General features: G+C 34.1%; 1 protein-coding gene across 7 annotated transcripts in view; it reads right to left on the reverse strand.

The window, feature by feature from the left end:
• Nucleotides 1-10293, reverse strand: part of LOC106882707 (MAP kinase-activating death domain protein) — a 146303-nt gene that overhangs the window by 127096 nt on the left and 8914 nt on the right. For all 7 annotated transcript variants that reach the window (XR_008263657.1, XR_008263656.1, XM_052966191.1 and 4 more), the window contains exons 5-9: nucleotides 9825-9905; nucleotides 7330-7500; nucleotides 4837-4995; nucleotides 3123-3339; nucleotides 506-616 (exon numbers count right to left, since the gene is read on the reverse strand). Coding sequence is in view for 5 of the 7 variants with exons in the window: in XM_052966191.1 (XP_052822151.1) it covers nucleotides 506-616; nucleotides 3123-3339; nucleotides 4837-4995; nucleotides 7330-7500; nucleotides 9825-9905 (739 nt within the window). In the remaining 2 variants the exon portion in view is untranslated. The remainder of the gene's footprint in view (nucleotides 1-505; nucleotides 617-3122; nucleotides 3340-4836; nucleotides 4996-7329; nucleotides 7501-9824; nucleotides 9906-10293) is intronic.

The raw sequence follows: 10293 nt of genomic DNA on the forward strand, positions 1-10293 counted from the left end.
TTATCGCCAAGCCAACATGGCAGTCCCAAAATTAGGACGAAAGCTGCCGTGAATTAGCTCCAAGAAGCCATCGCCTCTAGCTAGCTATGTGACACACGAAACCTGTGTCCTTTATAACCTTCGAACAGGGGAGGTCAGCAGTGTCCCCCTGCTGGTTTGGCATCTGCAGACTAGTTTCAGGGTGTTGCCCCTTGTCAATGCAGAGCAGCCAAGCCCTAGCCAGGCGGCGCTGCTGACTATCTGCTCGAAGGTTATTTATCTAATTTCAGTGGAATCTATCCACTGGTTTTCAGAAATAGAGTTATTAATATTTCTAAGTCTCTCTAAAGGAGATATATGTAAACAAAATGACAAGCTTAAAAACTTGCTATATGTAAAGAAAAATGAATTAATCAAATCTGAACATTTTCTAAAGAATTAAGTTAACAAAACTTTATACTATTAGGGACTGAATTTACAGATAGAACTTTAAAAAATTAAATCTATGCTGTAACATAATACTCACTTGGTGTATCTCCATCAATTTCGCTGTTGACCATGTCAGTAACAAAATCACTTAGTGATGAGTATGATGAACTAGTACTGTCTGCTCCATCACTGTCACTACCACTCTCGTCTGAAAGAAATATATATATATATATATATAGATGTCTTGCAAACAACTCGCACATGCAAGTGCTACCAGTCGAGAACTCCGCAATTAATATAAGTAGCAATCGTGATACCTACCACAAAGAAATGATCAAGCTAATTAACAATCTATTAAGCAACAACTACCCCAAAAGCATACTCTCCACTCCAATTATGAAGAAAAGAAACGATGAAACCGATAAAATGTCCACAGTCTGTCTACCCTATGTGAAAGGCCTCTCCGTAAAGATACAAAAGATATGCAGCCCATATGAAATCAGGACAGTATTCAAAAGTAATACAACACTTCACAAATATCTTTGAGTAAAACCAGCAATAGAAGAGAATATGACCAAGAACTGTGTGTACTCCATCCCATGCAGCTGTGGTAGGTTATACAAAGGTTAAACATGCCACCCCTTCAAAATAAGGATACAGGAACATCACAAAGCTGTGACAAGGGGGGATATTGATAATCGGGTATAGCTGATCATGTATGGAAAAATGGAGACCACCTCCCCCTGTGGGATGAAGTTAAAATAATAGACAGAGAACACTGGAAAATACGTAAACTAAAAGAATCTGGTTCTTATACCTTAGGAATGAGAACCCAGGTTCGAAATTTCTCCAAGACAACTGATGAAGGCTGGAGAGTATATCAGCTGAAATGTTGTGTTAACAACAAACAAGATGAGGACAAATATCCGTCAAATATAAATAATGTACATAACTCCTCATCTCTTAAATATAGAACAGAGTTAAAGACATTTTAAAAATTTACACATACTCTTTGCTTTGACTGTTTTGATCTTTGTTTGTCATTAGGTGTTACACTCTTAGTAGGTATTGCTATGAATTTTTTAAAATATTGAAATGTAATTTCTACCATACTTTTTCTTGGAGAGCATAAAAAAAAGCATCAAAAAATAAAAAAACACCATTTTGATACCTCATTTGTGAAATTTGGATGAATACTTTAGGAAATATGACAATTTGAATGGTCAGTGAATTGGTTGAAATCTTGCCTAATTGGCCTATATGAATAATTAGCCATATTTGTCATGTCATATCTTTGAAACTGAGGTGATAATCATCTTCAAATTACAAATTAATAGTGACCATGGTATAGCAGTTGCCTATTTTATTTTTTAGGCTTTTGAAAATGAAACATTTTTGGCAGTTTTTTAAATATTTATGTAAAGCCTATTTTGTTACATGTCACAAAGTCAATTTCACAATATTTTCAGACGTAGTTAAATCCAAAAGTACAAGCCGCAGGGACTTACTTTTGGCACATTTGAAGTGGGTACAGAGATAAATGAATTCTGAAATTTTGGGAAATGACACTGTTTCAATAAAATTTAAATGGACAATTAAAAATGACTATAAATGGCAGAGTTTCGGATCAAGACACCCACAAAAGTCAAATTTCCTCCCTTTTGATGGGGAGTTTTCCATTTAAAAAAAAAATGTTTTGGAAACTTATGACTTGAAAAAGGCCAATGTCTCCATGAACACTCAAATATACAAGTTGATAACATCATGCAAAGTACTTAAGGATGGTTAACTTTCAGGAACAAAATGTAATTTACCAATAGTGGAATATCTAATTCAGTTCTGGATTATCTGTGATATGATTCTCACTGAAACTTTCATGACTTGGTCCATCATATATGTACAGGGTTGGGAAACCAAACTGAGATAGTTTTTAAAATGTTGTATCTTAAATATCATGAATTAAGAGCTAATACTTTGCATACAATAATCTAAGATATTAAATATCTTTTTTGTTATTGATTGATACACTGTAACGGAGTTAGGGAATCATTATCATAAAATGTTATTACTGAAATGAACCACACATAGCTGATGCAAGGTATACCAAATTTAGTCAAGGCAAAGTCCACAATACCATGGTTAATTTTAAGGCTCCAGATATCATCTGTGTAAGGCCACAGATATCATCCAATCATCTCACAGTATCCACAGTGATTACAAGTGTTTGCTTCTTTCTAGCTGGTTTGAAATGATCTACCCATCAGCATGACCAAAATTGCAAAGTGCTATCAAATGTATCAACCTCAGTACTTATTTTTGAAAGCCTGATACTTATTCCATCAATCTATTTTGCCGAACCACAAAGTTATGGGAGACGTAAACACACCAACATCAGTTGCCAAGCAGTGGTGGGGGACAAGCACACACATGCACAATGTTTCTTTCAGTTTCTATCTACCAAATCTACTCACATGGGCTTGGTCAGTCCAAGGTACCACAATGAGACTGAACCCAGAACCATGTTGTTGGGAAGCAAACTTACCACACAACAATTTAAAAAAGAAAAAAAAAAAGAATATAATCAGAAGTATTTTCTACTTGAAATTAATTTTAACAGGAAGAAAAATAAAATCATCTTAAAACTTAACATATTCCTTAGTAGACAAAATTGAACAAAATAAGTTTGTATGGTGTCAAAGGATATAATTACTAACCAGTTGGATTATCATCACTGTGTATTTCTGATGCAGATGTTAAAGCTGCTCCAAGAGAAGAATTACTGTCATAAACTTTAAATTCCACTGGTTGAAGTTGATGTGAGTACCATTTTGGTTTATCTCCAATTAAAGATGGATCATAGACGGCAGTTTGAACACGCAGGAACACCACATTAGATGGACACAAAGACCATTCGGCATAAAATTCAACTGCCTGTTATAAAAGTAATCATTTAATACTTACTAAATGAATATATAAATGAACAACCACTTTAGCAGCATATACAGAACATTAATATTAAAAAACAGAGTCTAAAAATGAGTAAGATCGTCTTAATTTTGCTTTTGATTGTTCCAGGATTGCACAACCACATATTAATGGGCACAAGTTATAACCACATACACAATAATTCAAAGGAGGTTGAAATCAGGTGTCATCATTCATCATTATTATTACCATCATGGTTTTAATGTCCATTTTTCCATGCATGCTTGGATCAGATGACTGGATGCTCTTTGATTTGCCAACGCTCACCTCTTTCTAAGCAAGGAAATAGTTTTCTATGGTTAGACATGTTTTCACAGAAGACTGTAAGCAAACATCGCCACTTGTTTGGTGGTGATGCTTGCTTACAAATATTGCAGTGAGTCAAGACAAGAGGACACACACACGTGCATGCATGCACATATGCACACTCACTCTCAATCTATATTTAATGCAAGCCTGATTCATGATTGGGCTTTGAATGCAGAGGATTTGTGACTAGAAAGAAGTGAAACAAGTAGACATTGCTGGATGTGTAACATTAGTGTGCATCAATGAAAGCATATTAATGAGCTGAAGACAAAAACCTTCTCTTATATGATATATGAAGAATCAGTTGTAGTGTGCAAGAGAGAAGCTTGTGCTGGTATGGGCATATGGAGGACAAGAGCTCTAAAAAGGAGTGTTATAAGCTCAAAGTCAATGGAGCATGTGAAAGAGTGATGCCATGAAAGACTTGGGATGAAGTGGTGAAGACTTCTCAAAATGTTATATTCCAAAAGATTGAGTGGCAATATGTAGTGGAGAAGACACAACAATAAAGATGATTTGACTACCTGCACAAGTATGGTGAATCAAATGTTACAGAAAATGGTGGTAGTGATGAAATTTTACAGTGTGTGTAAAATAAAAAAAAAGAAGCAATCAGTACACTGTTAAGTGCATGGCATTAGTAAAGGCTTCCAGCAATAGAAACTATATTCAAAGTAAACAGTGAAGCATGATGAAGTCCTTAGCTGAAAAGTAGATAATGGTTGGCAGCAGGAGGAGCATCTAACTGTACAAGCTTATCTCAAATAGATCCTTGACCAGCCCATGCTAGCATGGAAACACAGACCTTATATGAACATATCAGTATACATACAAACACTCATATATGTATGCATGCATGTGCTCATGTTTGTGTCTCCTTGTTTTGGCATCACAAAATAGTTATAAACGAGCATTATTGACGAGGTGTAGTCCTTTGCTTCCAGTCTTCCTTGAAAACATGTCTGACCATAGTGGGAAATATTACCTCACTTGGAAAGGTGAATCAAATGTTACAAGTATGGAAAGGTGAGGGTTAGCAATAAGATAAGTGTCTGGCCTTAGAAAATAAGAATCAACAAGTTCCACCTGACCTATGGAAAAGTAGACATGAAAATGATGATCAAAATAACTTACTTGAGTCCGAGCAAGCTTTGCTGTAAAGTGTGTTTTAACTGGACGTGATTTCAGGAAGCTGTAAAGCTGAAATGCAACCACAGGACGTGGATACAAGCGAAGTGTTCGAGTGTGTTCACTGAAGTTTCCAAGAATATTTGGAGAATTGAAGAAGCGGACCTAAAATAAACAAAATCAACATTTTTGGTTAATAAAGAAGTATTAAAAATACACAAAACAAAGAACTTGAAATACAATAAAATGCTTAACAATAACTGATAAATTTACATCGTCCTTTTCTCAAAAGCACAGGTAAGCCAACAAAACTGTTTCTTGTAAATTTAAACTGAATTATATTGAAAACTACCTCTTCATGGAAGAATCATAATAGTCATTTAAAAGATACATATACCATTATTTTCACTTTTGTTACATTTTGTACCAGTATTATATATTATACACTGCTCAGAAAAAATCATTGAACATATCCTTGTCATGAATACTATTCCATTGCATTTTAACATAGAAAATTTAGTTACACGATATTCTGCGAATGAAGGGACAACTATATGTTTCTGTGTATGGTGATATTTCATGTTTCACATTTTAGAAAACTTGGGTTAATTTTAGCAATTTTAAAAACTAAACTCTTAATACATATGTATAAATTTTTTCTTTTAGAACTAATATCTGGTGTAGCATTAATATACACTTGATTACTCCTTGTCATTTTCTGTACATATTTATTGTTTGCAGTATATTAATCAATTTTCTAAATTGATTTTTTCTTTGTTTTTTCATGGCTTGTCAATAGTAATTTGCTTCCTCCTTTGCATCTTCCTTGCTTGCGGGTATATCAATCTAACTAACCTGTGTTTTACTATTAATTTTAAACATACAATACTCCCTCCCACATTGTACACTTTTTACTACTCAATATCACAACTCCACTATGTTCATTTTTAACAATTTTCATTCATATGTCAGAAAGATATACTCTCATCACAAGAGATGTTGATACAAAGTCAACTGCTTTTGCAGTGTGTACGTAACTTGATATTACTATATCATTATTCACTAATTTTTTTCCAAATATTATGTATGCAGACTATAGTCTGTGTTTAAAAATTGTTATTTCTGTGTAATTGAGGTTGTTTTACTTAATTTTTTTTTACTTGATTTTTTTTTTCAACTGATACACACCTCAATCATCTCAATTTATAACATGCACAACACCAGGAAAATTGGTTTTGTGTTATAAAATTTGATGGCAATATTTTCAAGAATGTAATGCTTTTGAATTGTGGATGATACCAATAATGCTATTACAGTAAAAAGTAGATATAAGAGTTTATGTGTATTTAAGGTATAGATGTTTTTGATCTAGTTTGGATTCTTTGCCATCAAATTTGATGGCAAAGAATCCAAACTAGATCGAAAACGTCTATATCAAGCATGACTCTTCCATAATGAAACTGGTTCAATTTTAATTTGTTAGTTTTTATGTGATTTAGAAGAGGAAATACAGTGTGTATAACTCTTTCCATGGCCTCTGAAATTGGTACAAAGGAGAGAAGTTATTCTCAAATCGAAGATCTGATCCAAATGCTTGTAATATTGAAGGCATCCAAGAATCAGGTAGTGATGTTAAACAGGTAATAAATAACAGATTTTATTTACATGTAACTTAGACATCACATGTTAAACTCACATTGGCTTCTCAATAACATTCAACAAGAGAGACATGAAAAGCTCGTCTCTCTCTCTCTCTCTTAGAGCACAAAGACACAATCATTACTTACATTAAGGAAACAATGTTGTACCTCATTCTCTCTAGTCTCAGACATTTCAATTAAAATTCTCAAAATCACTACAAATACTAGACTTCATGAAATTTGATGCTGTTTCTGGGTGGCCTCCACATACATAACATTCCAAATCATACTTTAGCTTTGGCACACAAATATCCTTCATTGCTTATAAAAGAAGGCCATCCAACCAATTGGCAAAGATCCATTCACCAACACAATATAACCTCTGGATCACTACATGGTCTATCCCCTTTTGCTCTGCACACTATTACTATTATCATTGCCTCTACTTCTCTGAAGTAGCTTGCTACATACCCCAAGCTCACCCAATTTAGGCATTTCTCTTCTTGTGTATCTTATTGCTCATGCCTTGCAATAACCATTTCCTGAAGATTCCAACTTATGTATGTTCAAGCTGTCATATATGACAATCACGAGCTAAGACATTTTTCTCAAAATCATAAAAATGAAATTACTTGCAATATTTTATTTTGTTTGTCTTTATCTAATATAGAGTACTCATACAAAAACCTTTCAATGTGATCTTTACCTTTTATCATCCCAGAATCAAAACAAATCAGGATCTGTCAAGTACTCTCATTACTTTAGTTAAATATGTGCAACCCCAATACCTTTATTTTATATTTATTTTATATTTATGTCATATTTATGTCATATATACTTAAAATAAAATTTAACTTACCATTGCAACACGTGTTGCCACATCCACTGAATCAACATCATTACCGTATATAAGAGGATTGAAACCGGTGTTTGAGTCAAAGCTCTCTCTTCGTTTAAGTAGTTCAGGACTTTGAGCTAAAGCATCTAGGTTTTTAATAGGTTGAGGAGTCATGCTCATACTGGCAAGGGCCTGAAACAGAAAATATATTATTTTAGTAATTCAAAAATACCAAACAGGATTAATAAACTTGTTACAAATTGAACAAACTCGTTTAAGTGCTGCATATCAGATCATAGTAAGGTGAACAAAAGAATAAGAATTATGATCTCTGTTGCTGCTGACATAATCATCATTTCATGTCCGTTTTCCATACTGGATTGGGAAGGATGGGTCATCATGGTCTGAGTCTCTCTTCTTATTCAGAGTTATTGTCTTCCTAAACAGGCTAGATCATGTTTAAGTTGTACATTTTAAAATTTGGCATTGTTTCTACAACTGGAATCCCTTCATAACATAACCACATTACAAAGAGTAATAAATTCATTTTATTGTGGCACCAACACTAGAGAGGTTGCCCTATGTTTTGGGTTAATAGAAAAGATAAAGTGATGGATAGTTGGAAAATGGTCAGTGGTAAGAGTGTAATGGATTTCAGTAATGGGTATCTTAAAAGAGAGTAAGTGGAGGCTAGCATTATATAAGGGTAATGTCTGCCACCAAGAAATGGCTTGAATGGTAAGTAGTAGAAATAGTGATAGATGGGAGAGGGAGTGAAGGCTGGTGGATGTGGTGTATTTGATATAGTGCAATTCCTCATTAACCAGGTGTCATGATAAATGTATGGGAGCTGAGGGAGAAGGAGTGTTGCTGATAGTACAGGTGTTGGAAAGGGATGTATTGGATACAAATGGTTATAGTGGTAGGATTAAGCATAAGCAAATCTAGTGTTTCTTTCATTGTACAGGTAGCAAAGTACAGTGAATAGGGGAGGAAGAGTAGAGGGATGAGAAGGTGTCAGATTGGCAAAAAAGGCAGCAGCTGAAGGCTTACTTGTACAAAATGGATGAAAGGCTAGATGTAGACATATATATTTCAACATGTTTTGCTATGCTTGTGAGGTGGCCTTTGCCAGAACTGCAGGTCACCTATCATCATGTTTCTTTGTCATCTTCTATAGATTCTATTTACTTGGAGCATGTGGCAGTTCCTTATACAGTTGTCATCTTCCATACACATCACATGCCACTACAGTTTTCTCTTTTGCATACTATATCTGATTCTTGTTATTTGCAGTTATTCTCTCAGCTTAATTTAACCCTATCGTTCATGCACACTAATGTTACAAATCCAGTGAAGCATACTTGTTTAATTTCTCCCCTTAGTCTTTGCAAAGCCTCTACATTTAAGACTACAACTTGCAACCATGCAGCATCACTCTTTGTACACAAGCATAATACAATCAGATCTTTCGCTGTGAGGAAGAAACTCTTAGTTACTGTATCAGGAACGTCCTCAGCTCCTTTATAAATTCTGATACAAGAGCTAGCTCATCAGCATAGAGGAATTCCCAAAGACAGACAGTATCAAACTTAAGATATGCTCTCAACTCATCAGTGGCTCTTCTCATTGAGATTACTGGTTGAGTATATCTGGAATCATGAGAGTGGAAGACTGTGTCTATACCCATGATATTAGAATTATCTATGAAATTTTGTAAGGTATGACTGATAGACTCAAAAGCAAGTCTATGTGACATTGTGCACTCATTTCATACTTTCAACCTGGCTTGGTTCAGGGCATCGTGATGGTTCTCTTATCAAATCTGATGAAGACCTAGCAGCAGCACAAAAAACAAGAAAAAGGAAAATAAGACTGCTCTACTTTAGGATTTACTATGACAGAGATCTATTTCGACAGAAGTATTTACCATAGATCAAACATTGCTGTTTACTTTCACCAGAATTGTGAAAGTCTGATGTCTGCTATATAAACTTGTGAAGGTTCAAATGCCTTGGAGTCATGGTGCAAACTTCTTTCAATCCAGACCAGCCTCAAGCAAGATACTTTCAAGAGTCTGAGAAAGTAACTTTCAATGCATTTTTTACGAAGTATGCTAACACTGTGTCCTCCATTTGCAAGCTCAGAACTGAAGGTTGCTTTGAACACTCTAGAGTGAAGCATTCTGACTACATGTACAAACCAACATAGTCAGATTTTCTTTCGTGCTTAGAATCTTGTTTAGGTAGGACATGTGGAAACAATTAAGCTTTTTAGCATGCGATTAGTACAGAAAGCTAGAATTTTATAGTTTATATCTGGAAATAGCAAGTAAACATAAACATTTCTTGAATGAAGACAAAATAATCTAACAATACTTTAAAACCAGTATCTTATTGATAGAGTGGATGTTTATAAAAATAAAGGTAATTCAAAGTTTTCAAACTATATATTGTCATATATATATTTCTCTTCCAACAAAGTAAATAAATTCATGAAACTGTATTAATAGCTACCTGTTTGAGATGATTTTTTAATTTGCTTCCTTCGTGTTCTGGCAGTGAAGGCAATTCTTCTGCTCCAGTGGGAGCTTGGATCTGAGTATTTATAAGAAAAGTACAGTTGTTACAAACATATATAATTTATAAGAAATTCAAAGTCAATAACATTAAAAAAACCCATGTCAGAGAAATTACTATGACAAAGATAAATTACAACTAACATGAAACTGTTCTATGTCTTTAAACAGTAGGCAAGCTACATTGATTTACTACTATCAGATTTCACTGGTTTCTAGTTTGGTTTATTCAAATCTGACATTGTAAAGTTGTAAAGATCATGAGGGGCTGATATGTTACACATAAAATAGGTCAAGTAACCAATTGTGAAACTCGACTTGAAACATTTGCTAAAGGTTTTCTATTATAAATTAACACACACACATATATATATATATATATATATGTATATATATATATATATATA

This window comes from Octopus bimaculoides, chromosome 3, assembly GCF_001194135.2.
Source record: "Octopus bimaculoides isolate UCB-OBI-ISO-001 chromosome 3, ASM119413v2, whole genome shotgun sequence".
Lineage (NCBI taxonomy): Eukaryota > Metazoa > Mollusca > Cephalopoda > Octopoda > Octopodidae > Octopus > Octopus bimaculoides.